This window comes from Sinohyriopsis cumingii, chromosome 2 (genome assembly GCF_028554795.1).
Source record: "Sinohyriopsis cumingii isolate HCF-2022 chromosome 2, ASM2855479v2, whole genome shotgun sequence".
Taxonomy (NCBI): Eukaryota; Metazoa; Mollusca; class Bivalvia; order Unionida; family Unionidae; genus Sinohyriopsis; species Sinohyriopsis cumingii.
In genome coordinates, this window is record NC_142962.1 from 48,971,771 (window position 1) to 48,991,046 (window position 19,276).

Consider the following 19,276-nt stretch of genomic DNA (forward strand, 5'->3'; position numbering starts at 1 on the left):
ACTCGTGTTTACAAAGGATTAATTCATGGTCAGTTGTGTTGATATGTTGGTTTTTTTTTTTTGCGATGCGGTAGTTCATAGCAGTGTTGAAATGCATATTTTACCAAGACATCCTGGTTGCTGGTCGTGTTCAGCAGGTGGTCAATCATAATAGAGCAATTATGTAATAAAATCGATCCATGCATTATGATTGTGGTCGCTCATAGCAGAGGTCGCTCATAACAGTTTTTACTGTATAACAATCAGATTTTACTTGTTAATCTTTCTATACATAATAGATGTGTACCAAAAATGTAAAATGGCGCAAATTGATGTTGAATGTAACATGTACTATACTGCTGTAACAGTTAACTGGCAGGCCTATGTGTATGGAGTCAAATAGATAACAGATGTTCTATTTATAGCAAACTGCACTGTGTAACTCTGTTACATGTATATCAACTGCCTACAAAGTCATTCACTCTGTGAGGTAAAGGGTTATAATCTGTGATTTAAAGTAACTCTTGTCAGATTCTACCTTATTTTAAATATAGGTTTATACTTTGTTCAGCTCTTTCATGAGTTTGGATGGTCAGAATTATGACCATATAGACTTAGATAAGTGTTTCGTATATCTATATTTTGTGCTAAATTTTTTTCCATGATTGAGGGTTGTGCCTACCTGATTTTTGTCATGACATGGAAAGCAATGTTGTGCTAATCTCTCTGCAATACATATCCATTCCATTTCCAGTTGATGGGTCTAGTGGCTCACATTATGACATTTGATGATAGAAAGAAAGGCTGATGTGCGGAGTTTGATAATTTTACTGAACAAGAATACAAACCATATATAGAGCATAGGTACACACATTATCCACTTTATCCTGTCTTGTACTAGGCTACATGCATACCTACTTGTCTAGTTACACTGGATAATGCTTGCACATTGTTCTCAATATATGTATAGCTCATAAACAGCCACAATTTAAGAGGTTTCCTAAACATAATTATTGTTGAAATCGACCCTTGTGAATAACTGTTATCATTAGAAGTCACTTGTATCTCATTACATTAGTGTAGGGTCAGTGTTGGACTCCAGTATTTGGGTCAATGTTGGACTCCAGTATTTGGGTCAGTGTTGGACTTCAGTATTTGGGTGAAATGACATAGCTTGTGCATAGTGAGATTGGACCTAGCTTGGTAAATAGTAGAGGTGCATGGTATTACTGGTATACCAGTTTATTTGCTTCCACTGGTACATAACATGGTGCTCTTTCTCTGTAACGATACATCGGTAGTCTCTGTCAGTAAGGAATGTATGGAAATTCCAGAGTAATCTTGTTACATATTTAATGATATTAAAAGCACATTTTCATTTTTCATGATAAAATAATTGCAAAAATCTTTTTTTATATACAAAATAGATCTATTTGTCACTAATTGGTTTTGAATATTACAAATATAAGTATATTTATGACTGTTTAATTGCATTTTTGACATGTGTCACATATGCCAACATGCAGCCGAATGGAATGTTGTGAAAGATGTTCAGGTCACATTGAACTTTTGAAACATTTCAGAATAAAAAAAGGAATACAGAATTGTTTTAGTTATTTAATAGCATATGATAGTGTTAGTACAAGTATTCCTTGAAATAAGATTATCTAGAGAACAGCTGTTTTCTGTTTGAATTGTACACAATTTCTCTTGCCCACCAAATAATTTCTCATTTCTTGAGTCAGCATGCTTAATTGTTACTGGCCCACTCTGAGAATTACATTGACCAGATGTTAGCATCCCACTCAAAGTTTCCCAGAAAATTATATCAGTAAGCTAATAACTTATATGTTATTTCAGAAATTCCCATTTTTTCAACAAGCTCTTTAATGGCAACACATTGTCATTTCCAGGGTGTTAGCTATACTGTAATTTTTATCATACCACTTAATGTTTTAGATTACAACTTGAACAATATTTAACATATAGCAAATTCATCTATTATAAGATACTGACTGTTTTAGTTTCTGGGGAAGTGGGGCTCTGCTATTTTCTTTCAAGATATTTCCTTTTATCTCAAGATAATTTCTTTCAAATAATATAATGGCTGGAATATGGGGTTATTTTTATATGAATCAGAGCAATATTTTTCTTTCAGCTATATGAGAGCTATAAAATAAACTAAAATCACACTTCCCAACCTCAGAAAATTAAGCATATGATCCCTAATATAGTTGTGGTATACCGTGATACATATTACTATATGTTCAGAATTACTATGGTATTATGTATTGTATATTAAGAATTACTGTTGTACAACATGGTCTCCAATTCTAGAAGATAGTATTGATTGGACAAAGTTCACATGCAACTGGAAAATGAGTAATGACATTGTAGTGGTTTGCTACTGATGGTGGTGTTATGAGGTTGTACCTTCTTACAAGGTGTCTGCTTTATTTGGCTATCATTATCTAGAGGGTGATCGCCCTCAGTATTGTCACCTGGATCGAGTAAATTTTAAAATAAAGTGTGAAATTATGGATGGAATAAATAGAGATCTGAGCAGGTCCTTTTGCTTTTTCCCTTTTCCGACCTCCCTACTATCTTGCCTCTTTTTGGCCTTCAGACTTTTTGTGGGTAGGTGGATATGTAAGTAGATACTTCAGTTGCGACATCTGTGGAGCTATTTCCCCTTGTGCTTTCAAGTTTTGTTCTTTTCCACTGCCAAAATTGTGTCCGTTGACTTTCCAGACATCTGGTCCATTTTTTGACCAATGTTTTTCAAGAGAATTTCTTCCAAAAATTCAGTCTCAGAGGCCCTTATATTTTCACTCTTGCAGGAAAATAACTAGGTGCAAAAACTGTGACTTATAGAATTCCAAACAACAGATCTGGAAAATTTCAAATAGTTCCGATATAAAATTGAAGTTAACCGTCCCCTTTTCTAGCCATCTAACGGCTAAGCAAACATAGGATTGATTAAGAATAACTTCTTCTCCCGACACAGACATTAGAAATCATTGCAGTATAGCAATTTAACAAGCACCTGTCCCCATAAATCTAATTAATTGTTCTCTTGCCCATTTTAATGTGCTTGTTATAGATCGACAGAAATTTGCATCCTTACAGACATTTTGTTGACTGCCATTGTAGGATACAGGTTGATGTTTATATTTCAAGACAAACGTTTCACACTTTATTTTAAAATTTGGAAGATTGACTCAACACAAATACAGTAAAGTAAAGTTATGTAGAAACATTAAAACAAAACCCTGTATGAACCTTGATTGGAGCTGATAAATGAAGGCTAGCTCTGGGTTGCTTAACTTTTAGATAACCTTGGGCAGCACTTTTTAAATGATAGGGTTTTGAGTCAATTATATACATGTACTATTGATTTTCTGTCAGATACACCTGTATCCATTTATGCATTATATTATATTAACACAAATAAACACTTAAAATATTTCACTCTATCAGTAATTTCCATCCATCTGAATTTTTTAAAAAGAGGATTAGATGAGACAATTATTGGGCATGTGATTGTGCCTTCTGTCTCTTCTTGGATAATGGGAGGTAAAACTCTGTATACAATCTTGATAATTGTAATAACATTAATATGAAAGAAATGATAATGCCAAAAAGAGAATGGCAGTGGGATGTACAAAATGCCGTAGGTAAGAATCACAGGCTTGTTATTGTAGAATTCTGATACAGCTACAATAAATGCATGGTTGAGAAGAAAAATGAAAGACTGATTTTGTATCATTAGTTACTTCTTGATGTTATTTATTCTAGGAATTGTTGATCTTTACTCTGTGTAAATTACTTTCTCAGTATTCAGTGAATTATCCTTTTATAATTATTTGGTGACTGGGTGCTGTTTCAAGTGCTTTAAGATCATGTGGTCATTTTGGGATGGTTTGGTTTTTCTGGGTTTTGAGCCATTTTTCAGCACATGAAGGTTATACATGGTGACCAGTATGCTTGGTGGAGAAAGAGCAATAGGAGACCCAGAGAAGGACCAACGACCCACAGGATGCTACTGGGAAGCTTGCAAGCCAAGACTAAACCATGTGGAAAGAGGTGAGATGTCAGTGAGATGGAAAGGCGAGCACCAAAGAACCGTTCAGCCACTCATATCCCCGATATCTCAACAAGTCCAGTGCAACATAATGCACACCAACATTTCACCTGAAGCATGCATTTGTATTGCTTGGACTTAACTGTGGCCAAATAATACCTTAAGTTAAATACTTTGACATTTCACCGGTAACCATCCTTAATAAAGTCATGTCGATTTTAAAATCAAAATGCAGAAGAATGATAAACATTCAGTAATGTTGCTTTTAGAATGAAACTGCAAAAGAATGGAGACCCTTATAGTTCATGAATTTCATTGTCTTTGTGTTGTGATGAATAAATGTCAGTTTGTAGTTAAATCCCAATTATTAACCACTTGCAGCAGATGTGAAATCATTTTGATTATGGAATATCATTGTGAAAAAAGAAAAAAACGCCACATATAAATAATTTACAGACACGTATTTGTCTCTCTCTCTTAATACAAACAATGTGAGCTAAAAAATGTACAATAAAATACCCAACTATCTGCTTAAGACATTATTATACTTGTACATTTGTTGTAGCAATTATTCTGTGCTTGGGGAGTTAGACAGGGGAGAGGCTTTTTCTTTTACACATTTAATTCAATATGAAGCCTTCTAGTTCTGCATGCTGGCTTGTTCCATGCACTGGTTGACCCTAGCTTGTAGATGATCCTAGTGGACCTCGGAGAAAGCATTATCTGAAGACATTTCTGTGATATAGCTGAGCTACCATAACTTAGGGTCTGATTGCGTTAACTGCAGACATTTATCAATCTCTAGCAATGCAAACCAAAATGTGCAAAAACTAAATTCTATAACCAAATGATAGTCTCATATCCCCTCGCCATTTACACCCCTTAGTAAGATTTAATGTTTACTAGAATTTCCATAAATTATATATTAAGTAGGAAATTAAAATATTTTCTTATGAGCCACAGCAATTAATTCCAAATCACATTGTAAAGATTTAACTCTAATTTAAGCACTTTACACCTACTTAAATAGCAAATAATGGCAATCTGACAAAACTGTCTGAGGCTAACTTAGGACTGGAAAGTTCGCGAATTCCTGACAGGCACCAAAATTGTCTTTACAATGTAACTGATAAGTTAAACATATTGACTCCTTTTTTTGTCAAAGCTTGCTTAAATAATACATATTTCATTATCACGTCTGCTTGAAATTGGCATTGATACTGACCACAAAATGGAGATGATGCATACAATAGATGAAAGAAACTGCAGCCAGGTATGCAGAAGATGAATGCACTGCATATAAATGCTAAATAAAGGTGTTGAGGCATGTACAGGTACTGTGGTGAGATCGTAGGGTATAAAACTTGTAGAACATAGAGCATTAGGAACTGAACACAATCCCTTGTTGGTAAATTAGTTCACTCAGAGTTATTTTATTTTACCCAGACCACCAAAGTTACATAAATTTTCTTGTATCATGTATCCCTATTTTAATCTGTGGGCAGGTGCCTTGCAAATTTGATCTTGCCCAAACCGAATTTGAACTTGTCCCAGGAGTTGAGCAAGTGGATTTGTAAACTAGAAGGCTTCATATTGAATTAAATGTGTAAAAGAAAATCCTTCTCATTTGTCTAATTCCCCAAGTTAATCAGAATTGGTGCTACATCCCCTTTCTGGCAACATGGATCTTCTAATGGTATTTAATGCCTTCATTGTCTAGCCAGCCAACTACATTGTATGTAATGTCATGGTGGAAAATACAATGAACTTGAGCACATTTTCTCATTACAAAATACAAAAAAATATTCGATTGAGGAAATGCAATCTGTAAGCACATTTTTGGTAGCATGACAAACCCGCGGCACAAATTTAAAAAAACGGTGGTTAGTTCAGTTACATTTTGTCCATGTATTTGATTAGGACTACAGCTAAAGTTGATGTGATGGTTTTCAAGGTACGCCATCAGTTCATTCTTGCCCTTTGTTCTCCAAAATGTTTTAGCATGAAATTGATGATCAGATTTTGAAAAATATGACATTTGAAAATGTACAGAGATAAACTTGTCAGTAATGTTTTCATAAACCAAGTGCCAAATTTTATTTATCTTCTTGCATATTGAATTTAGCACAAAGCTGCTTTTTTATAGAAAGTTTGACATTTAGTTATAATTTTTGGAGAAGAGTAATACGTTTTTTTAAGTCACATAAATTTTGAAAAACCATTGAAAATGCAGATTTGTTTCAACCCCATTTTCCTTTGTATGTTAATAACAATTGGATCATATATGATATTACTAGTTGCACTTGATATATACATGTACTAGGGGGGCCCCTGAGTGGTCTAAAGCGCTCTCCGTTACAAATCACTGCCATCTGACCTCTGTCTGCGTGGGTTCGAGTCTTGGATTCGGCGAATGTGGGTATGTGAGGAAGCTTGCCAGTAGCTTCTCATGGGTTGGTGGTTCTTCCTGGGGTTTTCCCAGGTTCTTCCTCCACCATTAATACTGGCCGCCATACATAGCCTATCGTGTGTTGAAAAATGGCGTTAAACCCCACAACAACAACAACATGTACTGGTAAAGAATGCAGGTGGAATGGTATAGCTAATCTTTTAGGAAGAATATGAGCCTAGGCAGATTTCTCTGGTTTAGATAACCTGACTGGTGTAAATGTATATTTAGGCTGACTTTTGATATGCAAGATAGGCTTTACATGGCAGCCAGTATAACTGGTAGAGGGAAAAAATGACACAAACCCATGGGAAGCTACAGGCAACATTTTTCACATATTCACATTGGCCGAGCCAGAGACTCAAACCCACATGGACAGAAGTGAAATGGCACTGTTGTTGTTGTAGTAGGGTTTAACACATTAACCCCTGGAGGTTTTTGTCGTTTTTCACCTGAAATTCGAGTAGGAAACGCATTTTGAAAGCTATTGCTGAATAAATCCTAATAAATCAACTTCCAGGTGATTTTCCAATAACATAATGCCTAGTTGTTTTAGAAACACTGTTTTTCATTGCCTATTTGGCTCGCACATGAGCAGAAGGGTAAAAGTTGGAGTTCTTTTTTCTTTTTTTGCTTAACGGACCCATTATTTTCGTATTGAGACCATTCTATATTCCAAATGCCCATCTTATCCTACTTTTTGCAAAGGTTCATCTGTCTGTTTGCAGTTTATACCAGTCTGCCTTCGATTTGAGACCAGAAAGTCTAAAATCTGGACACAAAATCAGATTCCAACCATGGGCGAATTTTGGGTGGATAAACATCTGGTCCAAAAAATGAGGTTTTTCCCTCTTTTTTTTGTAGTGCAACTAGAAGTTCCAGATTATTTGGTATCATTGTAGAGGTACATCTGTCTACCTTTCTAGAATACCACCCACTTTAGTGTATCATACATGACCTTGATGCTACAGAGCTTGGCAGTAGGCTGCTACTTCCTGCCATGTAGACTCCTCACCAGGGGTTAATGTGTTAACACCTTTTCAGTACAAGAGGGCTATTCATAGTGGCCATTATAAATGGTGGAGGAAGAACCCTGGAAAAAGAACCACTGACCCACGAGAAACTACTGGCAAGCTTTTTCACATACCCACATTGGCCAAACCTCAAGACTCGAACCCACACAGACAGGTGAGATGGCAGTGATCAGTAAAGACAAGTGCTTTAGACCACTTGGCCAACTGAAATAACATTTAAGCCATATATTATTTTACAGCTGTTTCAGTTGGCAACATAGAATTATCTGTTTAGGTGGTCATCAGCCAAGAAAGGAGTTACATATATAAAATAAAAATTTTATGATGGGTATAGTTTAGCAAACAGAATAAAACCCATTTACAGATATGTGAAAAATAAGTTCCATCAAAGGGCTGAAAAATGGATATTTACAAATGTGAGGATACTGAATGTTATTTCTTGGACTGTTGAGAAGGAATTAGCTTTTCCAACCAAATGAGACATACTGATGTTTTTGATTTGCATGTCAGTAAGAAATGGAGATATGGTGGTGCTTAGGTGCTTTACAGCTCAGTAATACAGTACAAATAGGTTATTTAGTGGAGAGGTATTTGGTGTAAAGTGCCTTGCCTAATGATACACCAGTGTAGCTGACCTGGGCTGATGGTAGGATTCATACCCGCACCATTTCAATCGCTAGTCTGGCAAGCTAACCACTGAGCCACATTGGCTCTGAACTGAAGACATGGCAATGTGAAATAAGTTTGTTTTGATCCACAGGTTTAAGACCTGTCAATACTTTCATTTTGATCCACAGGTTTAAAGCCTGTCATGCATACAAAATGATACATTTTTACCATCAGATTTGACTAATTTACATATGATAAAAAAAAATCTGCAGATTTGACTCATTTGCACATGATAAATTTTTACCTGTAGATTTGACTCATTTACACCTGTAGAGAATCTTTAGCATTGGGTAATTTAGAAGAATCTCATTTATATAAACAGAATGGTTCAGTTATTTGGGAGTTTGGATAATCAGGTCTTTATATACTGTACTATAAATACTTGGGAGATGTATTGTTTTAAATTATCCAAAATTAAAATAACTGAAGCTTGCAATGGCCAACTATACTAATACTGTATTCATTTCTTAGTCAAAGTGAAAATCAAAGGCAAGTTAACTGGCTATAGTGTCAACATCCCTGTGATTTTTCTTTCCTCCTGTTAATTTCCTCCAAAGCCCAGGGCTCCTTCTTATCAAACCTTTCTCTCAGGTAGTGAAACATGTCTGACTGCATCAAGAGGCAAAAGTCAGCTGTAACCTGGAATGGCTCATTAAATCTGGACCCAGATACATTAAACACTGTGTCTCGCCAGCTTGTTATGACTAATGGGTTTTCAAGCCTAAGTGAGTCACAAAAGTGACTGACTTCCTTCTGAACCTTTGTAAAACACTTAACCTCATGGAAAAAATCAGAACCTTCATCTTTAACCTTCCTCCAGAAGGTTTTATTGAAATAATCATATAGAATATAGTCCGCTGAGCTCCATTTTTTGTAGATTTCTGTATTCTCTTTGTGCTTCTTAGATCTTGGTATACTGTAGTTGCCATAGTTACGACTTTGATATAAAATGTCCTTGAAAGACCAGCACAGTAAGCGTTTGAGCAGGATGAGAGACTCATGAAAAAATTCCATTATCATAACAAGTGTGAACTTGGTGTCCAAATGTTTTACGTATTTCATCACCTGATTTTCATTGCCAGTTATGTTACTGTTGGGCATGAGGAAGCCAGTGGGCATGCCCAAACAGTGGGACAGCAAGTTTTTAGTGATGGAGAAATTGTCTGGAATGCAGTACCTGGTTTTGGCTGCTGCGGGGCTCTTGTACACACGTTCATATTTGTCCAGGTTGTGGAGATATTCAGTGATGGGATCATCACCTGTCACATTTGCAATGTTTTTTACATTGAAGTAGTTGAAGGATGATATAAAATGGCTGTATGGTTCTCTGATAATAGTGATAAACACCGTGTTCATTGGCATCAAGGATTGCATAATAGTAAAATTAAACACAGCATGATCAACTAGAATGTTGTAGGGTCTATTTGACGGACGGAAATCAGCAGCCTTCATTTGAAAAGGCCACCCGAGGTAGATATTTTTATGAACTGGCAACACGAAGTTCAGATGTCGTACGTAGCCAAATCTTCTAATAATGAAGGCAATTGTTTCTGTAGCACATTTCATGGTTTTTATGAACACGACATTTAGCTTTTCACTGCATACTTTTCCATGAATAATGTTCTGTCTTGGCACAGTATTCTCCAGCAGGGATTCAAAAATCTCGTACATGAAATAGTCAAGACTGTTAGATTGGTTCATTTTTCTTGTGGTTTTGACCTCATAGTACACATCCTCCTTGTTATTGATTGTGACTCCATACCTCATACTTATGCCACTTGTTGTCAAGGTTAAAAGGTACAAATTCATGTAAAATGCAAAGGTCAAGGTCATCAGTAATAATATCAGGACAAGGAGTGCTACTCTTACCATGCGTCTTTTCCAGAATAGTCTTTTGCTTGGCCACATGTTTATGGGTAAAGTGGTTCTGCTTTTAAACTCTTTCTCATATGTTTAATGGTTGCATAAAGGCATTTTTGTAAAATTATTGTAGGTCTTTTACTAAGTAGTCTGCTTGACAATGTGTTTGTTGGTAAAGTGTCTGTTCGAAGGTGGTGTTGTTGAGTTATTTAATATCAACGGGAGAGTAGCATCTGATGCTTGGCAAACTAAATCACCTTGTTGAGCAGGTGTTCTGGAAAGGCCACAGCAGAGCCAGGAAATGACCTGTGAATGTAATAAGAAATATTGATGAAATGTTAGAGTTTACCTTTTATCAGCAATGATATTTAAGTATCGAGTGAGCTAAATTCATGTGTCCCCATGTCCCCCAAATTTATAGAAAACTAATGATGTTAATGGACAAATAATTGTTTGCATTATAAGTAGTCAGTGGTAAAGATTTGGAGAAGCCAACTATTCTCTGCCCAGTGTGCAATAATGAGGTATATAGATTTTTTGTAGTTGGTAGAAGTATGGATTTTCACACATATCACATCGTGCAAGCTTGATCTGTTATAATAATATAAAAATTGTGAACATCATTGTTTTGGCAATGGCAAAGGATTGTGTTGCATTTTTGCAATCTATCACTGTTGTTAGTGTTTTAGAGGGCACTGTGACCTTGAAAAAGATGAACTGGATCACCAGTAGAGGGATAATTGAGTTTTTTCTATATCTGTTCAGGTTATCATTGCCAACACTTTCAGATTTACATTACAAAAAGAAAAGTTTTTTTTAATACCGAATGGATTCTTTTGTTTATTCTGTGCTTTGTATTCGATGAGTACATCAGATTAATTTGGCAAAGTATTTCTGAACATTAAAACACAGCTTGATGGATTTGGGCAAGTACAATATGAGGTTATTTCATAAGTATCTCACAGTTATTTATTTTGCACAATGCCAGCTGTTGATCACAGCATGCAGCACTACTAATCTACCAGATATGTTTCCACCATACTGCATGGGTTAGCTGACAACGTTTACATTAGACACCAGATGGCTTCACTATATGTCACACACACACATTGCCACAAAAAATACATTTATCAACTTCCTTTCTTGCCATTTTTTTAATGATCCACCCTTCCTACATAAGTTGTAAGAAATTAATAAGTACAATTTTATTTCTTAAAAGTAGAACAACCATTATCTATATAATGATCCACCTTTTCTTCATAAGTTGTAAGAAATTAATAAATACAATTTTATTTTTTAAATGTAGAACACCCATTATATAGATAATACCACTATGATGGTTTAAATTATAGAATTTATGAGTAAAATGGAATGCACACAGTAGGACAGCTCGACTCAAGTGTCCTTACAACTGAATGAATAAGACAAAGATCTTCATTAGATGTCATAAATCTAAAATCTTTATCGTAAGAATGTGCATGGAGTGATAGACTTTTACCATATAATCATTGGGATGAAGGAGAAGGTCAGGCACTTCACTGTTGATGGCCCACAATGAAGTATTCCGTCATGTAATTATCTGAGATGTGTGAAGGACTTGTCAGCTGGCAAGTGTGTACATGAAGACAGGTGATTCCACTGGTCACGACAGAATATCTCTAGTAGCAGTAATGATCGGGAACTATATTGGACGAAATTGTTACCTCCATGACAGATTGGGATAGCCTTGTTAAAGAATCATTACATAGCAGTTACTTCAGTCTGGTTTATAAGGTAACACAGGGTTGATGACCGTTATTGCTGCAGGAGCTAAACGCACCGGTCGGATCGCAATTTAAGCAGACCGCATGTAGTAACCAGTTCATGTCCTCATGCATAGTTACGGATATTGTCCTTGTTGTAAAGTATGTTGGTGTTTACAGTGTGCATCACAAATACATAATACTCCAATTAAAACACATGACCAGGGTAGATGTACAGGTATACTTGTGTGATTACATCATCACAATATTCTCCGTGATCAAAACATTGCCAGCGATCTGATAGCCACTTCCTGTATGTACAGAATCAGCTAGACTGGTTCACTTGACGTAAGTAGTACATGCTAAAACTAGTGAGAGTTAGCTGCCGCCAGGAACTCGAGTAATACCTCTTCCGAAAAAAGAAATACTTGTAAAATAAATTTATATAAAATTCACCAGCATGAAAAATAATTTTGTTTGAGATGTGATTGATACATTGCTGAGATACATTATATATAAAGATTGTACAGGTTTTGTAGATATAAACATTTATATATATTTTTGCATCTATTTCTTAAGGAAAAGCTTTAGGAATCAAGAGCACATAAACGTATTTGATATAAAAATGATACTATCAAAGTATAGCATAATAAAAGAAATATATACAGCAAGTTGTTTTTACTGGAATTTTAGTTTAGTGAAGAAATACAGTGACATCTTAAAGTGAAAGAAACCTTTTTAATTTCAGTGAAAAAGCTTTTTTTGTTTTGACTGAACTTTTCATTTCTTGTTTGAAATAATTTGTTCCACAAATAGTATAAGTTTTTGTTATTATTACAAATAAAAAGTGTTTAAATAGTGATTTAACTCTAATCACACTCATGCTTGAAAACTTTTACTGTGGGTTTTAAAGCCATTTTTTTTCAGCACATGATAGCCTATACATGGGGGCCAGTTTTAACTGGTTTAGGAAGAATTCAGGAAAAACCCTGAGAAGAACCACTGACCTTTGGGAAGATATCTGATTAAAATCAGGGTCATGTTCTGGTGACTTTTAAATTAGCCAATGGAAATGCAGCTTTCAGAAATGTAAGAGTGAATCAAATTGTTAGGCACACATTGATGCTCCTGAGCCATACTACTCAGTCTCCCAAATGTGAAAGTTGAAGACTTCATCTGATTGACTCATAGCATTTTGGTGATATCGTAGGTCACAAGAACATGACCCCAAGTGACCGCTGTCAGATCTTTATGTAGAACTGAGGAGATCTGATTTTAACCAGATGTTTGGGAAGCTACTGGCTTTCTCACATACCCACATTAGATGAGCCTGAAACTTGAACACACGTAGACAGAGGTGAGATGGCAGTGATTGGTTGATTGAAAATAATGGAGAAATTGGAGATGAGTGTTGGTTACAAAAAAGAATTTAGTGTTTCTGAACATTTGTTTGCGTTGTTACTGAACTAGACTACAAGCTTACCAAAGGTCATATAATTCATGATTGAATACAGAAATGAACAGAATTGCAACAGGTAAACAAACAATGGTTCAATTTTTTTTAGATGTTCAGAAGTTTTTTTTAGTACAACTGGTTTTGAAGTTATGTAAGATAAATTTGAACAAAAGCCTTTGTCCACATGGTAAAATTGTAGAACTGTTTTTAATAATCAATGTAGTACTGCAGCCGTTGCTTCTGGCACCAAATGGAGAAAAATACTGGCAAGTTTACAGTTTTTGGATAAAAAATATATAAATTTTAATTTTTAGGTAGATATATGGAAATATTTTACCCATGAAGTGGAAACATTTTGTATTGTCATTAGTGGCTTTGCAACTCCTTATATGGTGCAATTTTTCTTCTTCTCTCATGGAAATATTTCCTTATAGCTAATAAAAAAAATACATTTCCTTAGCATCATTATCTTGACACACTGTGTGACAAGTAATAAGAATTTAATTGAACCAGTTAGCCCCCCCCGCCCATTGTGTTTCTGGTCAGCTGACCATCTCCATTTTTCATTGCTGACCCTATCACTTTTTCCTTCCCAGGTTAAATTGTAAATAATTTCCCATAATTAATGTATGCGTTTAGTACATTATATATACTAATCGTTAACACACACACACACGCGCACACATGCACACACACACACACACACACACACACACAAAATTTTGAAACCTGTGCAACAGGAAACATATATTTTGTGTGGCCTTATTGTATTTCTCCCTTGATAAGATCAGCGGGACAGCTATACAAATTTATCGTAAGGTATTGGGTTTATTATTGGACAGAGATATCCTTTGTAAACATATGCCAGAATTTGATAAAAATGGGGGGATGGGCTTATAATTTGATAGATATTAAAATATAATTTTGGGGATGGGGTTGTTATTGGGTATATATGATAATATCATTTAGGCCATTTATTGATCAGTGGTAATTGGTAGTAATTGGTAGTAAAAATGGTAAATTCAATGGCAATTTTATTTTCAAAATCAGGACAGCACTTGAGTGTACAATAGTGTAAAAACAATTTTCATACAGATTTTTAATCTGATCCATTATTTGTAATTATTCAAAATATATTGTACTTTTTTTGTGATGATGCTATTGTTTGGTGGGTTGGAATAGGAAGAGTGTACATGAGGTATATTTATTGTTGGCAAATTACTTTTATACACACACTTTAGCAGATGTGTTATAATGATTCATTTTACATGAATTCCATTTTTACTAAATGCAAAAGATTATTAATTTTTGGTGTAAATTGTCAAGAACCCCTTGCAAATAAATATAGGGCGAGGAATTCATGTCAGACAAACTATCATTTTTAACATTTGTGAGAATTTGTAAACATGAGCTCATAATTGGATATAAAGGGTAATGTCAGTCCAAGCTGGCTTACTTTTGGTACCATATATACTCCCTTAGAAGTCGTGCGTAATTGCAAACAACCCGGCCTCTGATTTGCCTTTGTATATTGTGCAGACAGATGGGGTTTACAATGTTTGCTCTACTGATTAGTCCTAACAAACTGCATAGACCCAGATCTGCCAGAGTATCATGCAATGGCAGATTTTTGTCTGTGCAGTTTGCAGTTTTATCCACTTTATTAGCAAGTAGGCGAAACAAAAGTGTTTCTATTGTACTGTTTTTAAAATTAGGGTCAGTAGGTACAGATTTATTTTAACATTAAATATAATGATTAATATTAGTGGTGAAACAATTCATCAATATATTAATGCATCGATACTTTTGCTGAAATGATACACATATTGATACAAGAGATGGGGAATCGATACAAAACAATACTTATCGTATGCATGCTATTTTAGTCTTCAGCAGTTGTGAATAATTATCATTAGTTGCCTTGTTATTCTGTAAAATTATAATCCATCTGAAACATCATTTGCAGTCACAGGCACTCATGTTTGTTAGTAAAAATGAAAAAGACTATTTGAGAATACCCATTCTCTATCTACAAGTTAATACAAAATGACGTGGTTTGTAATCTGCCTCCCCCTCATTCCATGATAATTATCTTAACCCAGAAGTATGTTCAGCATACATTCCAAGCATGTTCCACATGTATAATGAAGTACTTGACTCATCAGTTTAATAACCACTTCCATGCAAAGTTTCTACTTTGAATTGTATCTCGACTCCTTTGGTCGATTTGAAAACTATGCTACCGGTTTGTTGCATGGTGAAATATGTTACTTTGAATACTCATTTCAGGTTATTGCTTGTTTCTGTCTAGGTTAAACAATAACCACCAATCAGAAATCACTTTAGCTTATTCTCTGCATGACAAACAGGAAGTATTAGCAGAGCAACCGTTTTCGTGGGGAAAGTCATTAGATATGTCAGGTACTTACACGGAGATGCTGTCAGGGTGTGTAGTGAAACATGAGAACTCCTGCAAATTCATTGAAAGTCCCACAAATGAAAATGTGATCGGCAAAGTATACAATTTTTATTTACACGTTCTTGTCGCGACATTTGGTTTTTGGACTGTTCCACATGTGGGTTCATCAAACACGACATGAATGGTTGTGAAACTAAATTTGATTAGCACAACATGCCCAGGAATAATCATTATGGCATAGCTTGAAACCATTCATGAAGAAAGTTCTAAAAATACATGTTTAAAATACATGCTACCTAATAAACCCAAAATGTCTGCTTCCCAGTGTGATTCATTACGATTTTGTTCACAGGGGCTTGTATTGTTGTTTACAATTGACCTGTCATACATGTACTATATAATAACTACAAGGGAGGACACTTGTCTCCTTGCTCGTGCAACATATTTAAGAATAAACGCTGATATTTCAAGCTAAGTTATGCGTAGTTTAATAAATTTGGTACCGATATTTAGCTCAGGCATTTGACTGTGTATCCCTATCAAAAGATTGCCTTAATATCATACTTTAAGGAATGCCAAATCATTTTCCTATGCTACTACTCGACATGGCCCTGATCGCACCCGCTTAATATGCAAAAACAACAACCTGATTGAAATACTATCTTCTAATTGGCCAACTGAAAATAAGTTATAAATGAATACAGTATGTCATTTTCTTTTAACAATGAGAGCACATTTAACCATTGAATGTAGGTGCTGATGGAATAAATAAAATTACCACAGAATGAGCTATGGGGCAGATTTCAAACTGCTCAAATTTATTACCTTGTGTAAGTTAAAAAAATTTAGAATAGGACTGGGTGTAGTTGGTGGTTTTCCTTCTTACTAACAAATACAAGTACCTGTGGCTGTAACACACTTTTACATCTGCAGAAAGTAAAATGTGATTTTGTTGGTATTCAACCTTATTAACCGTTCTGGTGGCCTAGTGGTTAGAGCGTCCTCCTCGGATGCGGAAGGTTGCGGGTTCGAACCCTGGCTGAGTCATACCATTATAAAAATGGTACTAATAGCTGCCTCATTAGGCGCTCAACATTAAGAGGTTAGTGTTAGGACTGGTTGGCCTGTGTCAGGATAATGTGACTGGGTTGGACATCATGCTACACGTCTGCAGCATGATTCCCCAGTGCTAGACATAACTATAAACTGCCACACTGCAGATATCATAGCGATATGACTGAAAAATCATTAAAGCTATGTTAAAAATTCAAATCACACACACCACACACACACAAACACATGCCTGAATTTGTTCTAGTTGAGATTTTCTTTGCACGAGGAAATTGCATTATTTCTTCTGTTTTGAAGATAACATTGTAGTGTCTTGCACATGTAACTGAGACACGAAATTGGTAATAAGATGTTTTCAAATCATTCATGTTGTACAGAATAAAGGGAATTAAATGGAGCCACCATTAAATGGCCTAATTCGTAGGATAAAACTCGCTGCCACCAACAGGTAGTCTGTTTGAAAGTATTGTTGTTATCTTCTCATCAATGAAAATTGAATATAAATATATGATAACTACATGTCTGTCTGCAGTCTGCATGCTGGAAATAGGACCAGAATATCAATATACATGAAATGGCACCACCTACCTTCCACAGATGGAATGACCATCAAGTTCATATATGTATCATATGTATCGTATCGCAGGCTGTGTATTGTGAATCGTATTGATATGTGGCACAGGTGTATCATTTTACCCCTAATTAATATATATATATATATATATATATATATATATATGGGCTCAATCAGATGTACATATCAACTTTTTTAAAATACATTTTTGTATTAAAAAAATGTTAACAGGGGGAAGTGCTACGGTTGGCAAGAAAAAATATGGATAGTTGACCTACTGGAAACAATTTTTTTGCCTTATATATGGTAACTATAAATCCACAGTGTAATATGAGATTAAGAATTGATCCAATAGACACCAGGTGGTACAGACATGACATTATCTGGTATAGTCTTCTTTTTCTTTAGCAGGGGGCATATCAAACTTGTCTCCCATACCATATGCACACTGTATACCACTATCTTATTTAATGAGAATTTTAGAAGCACCATTTAATAATTAAATCCTCAAATTGACATCTGAGGATTTAATTATTAAATTCACCAACAAGCTCCTCTATCTTTATATGTGGCACAATTAATCCAGTTTTTAATCTTTTCAAGTCTCTCTTGTTGATCAATGCAACCAATAGCTCAGAAAAATGTCTCCACCAAATTGCCATGCAGTTTGGATGAACTTGAATCGATGTGTATAACACTTAATCAGTTGTTCCCAATCCCCCGGGCATGAGGATATTATGGAGACTTGCCAGAATGTTTTTTTAAGGGTGGCAAAACTTATCAACTTATGCAGAAATGGTGTCGTGAGGCTCAGAAAAATATCTTTTTTGGTTGTGGCCAAGAAAGTTTGGGAATTACTGCACTAAATTGGAGTATTGTACTATTGCAGTAGTATTATAATTGGAATTCATCATGTTAACAAAACTGGATTGTATCTGATGTAGTTATCTGTGTATTCTCATGCACCCTACTATAAGCATCTAGACTCCAATCTTTTAGCATATAATGGGTTGTAGATCAGCGTGTATATCGATAGAGTTTGTGTTTAGTCTGTAGAACAACAGAAGGGCATGCATATGTTGTGTGTGAAAGCAGTTTTTGGTAGATGTGTCTTGTAAAGTCTCAAATAGTGTAACTTTCAGTCTTTCAAATTTTAATCACAACAGAGTTCATTATATCACATTACATGACATAACTAAGACTATTTGGCAACAGAGTTCATTATATCACATCACATGACATAACTAAGACTATTTGGCAACAGAGTTCATTATATCACATCACATGACATAACTAAGACTATTTGGCAACAGAGTTCATTATATCACATCACATGACCTAAGACTATTTGGCAACAGAGTTCATTATATCACATTACATGACATAACTAAGACTTTATTTGGCATCAAGATGGCATATGTTATTGCACCAAGATAGCATACTACTGCATCAGTATGGCATTTGTTATTGCATCAATATGGTACACGTTATTGTACAAAGATGTCATTTGTTATTGTATCAATATGGCATTTATTATTGCATCAATATGGCATTGTTATTGCATATAGATGCCATTTTTAACTCAGCCATCATAGCCATTACTACCGGTAAGTTGATGACAAGATGGAAGCATAGGCTGGCAAAGAGAGGCATTTAAATGAGTATTTATACTGTAAGTTTTGACAGAATCCCTTTACAAGCAATAGCATCAGCTGTCACTGATGTTCAGGATGATGGTCACCAGATATTAGATAAGTTTATCTTAACCCTTTAAGCCCCGATCCCGTCTGTAGGCGTGATCCGGTTTCTGCATTCAATGGCCGATCCCGCCTGTAGTCGTGATTTTTTTGCTGCATTCAATGGCCGATCCCGTCTCCAAGCGTGATGAATGTGTGTTAGATTCAACGTCTCTGATTGGTTAGAAATGGGTTTATTCCAA

At 35.3% G+C, this 19,276-nt stretch overlaps 1 protein-coding gene and 1 pseudogene across 2 annotated transcripts in view; one reads left to right on the plus strand and one right to left on the minus strand.

Annotated features, from left to right (window-relative positions):
• Nucleotides 1-19,276, plus strand: part of LOC149804801 (uncharacterized) — a 155,308-nt pseudogene that overhangs the window by 15,799 nt on the left and 120,233 nt on the right. The gene's annotated exons all lie outside the window — the stretch shown is intronic.
• Nucleotides 1,584-12,131, minus strand: LOC149804802 (galactosylceramide sulfotransferase-like). The gene is made up of 2 exons (XM_089944701.1): nt 11,574-12,131; nt 1,584-10,381 (listed from the first exon to the last, which is right to left on the minus strand). The coding sequence occupies exon 2, from the start codon at nt 10,121-10,123 to the stop codon at nt 8,726-8,728; it is 1,398 nt and encodes a 465-aa protein (XP_089800827.1). The 5' UTR covers nt 10,124-10,381; nt 11,574-12,131; the 3' UTR covers nt 1,584-8,725.

Coding starts and splice junctions, on each gene's coding strand:
- LOC149804802 (XM_089944701.1), bottom strand. CDS start 10,123: ATGTGGCCAAGCAAAAGACTATTCTGGAAAAGACGCATGGTAAGAGTA.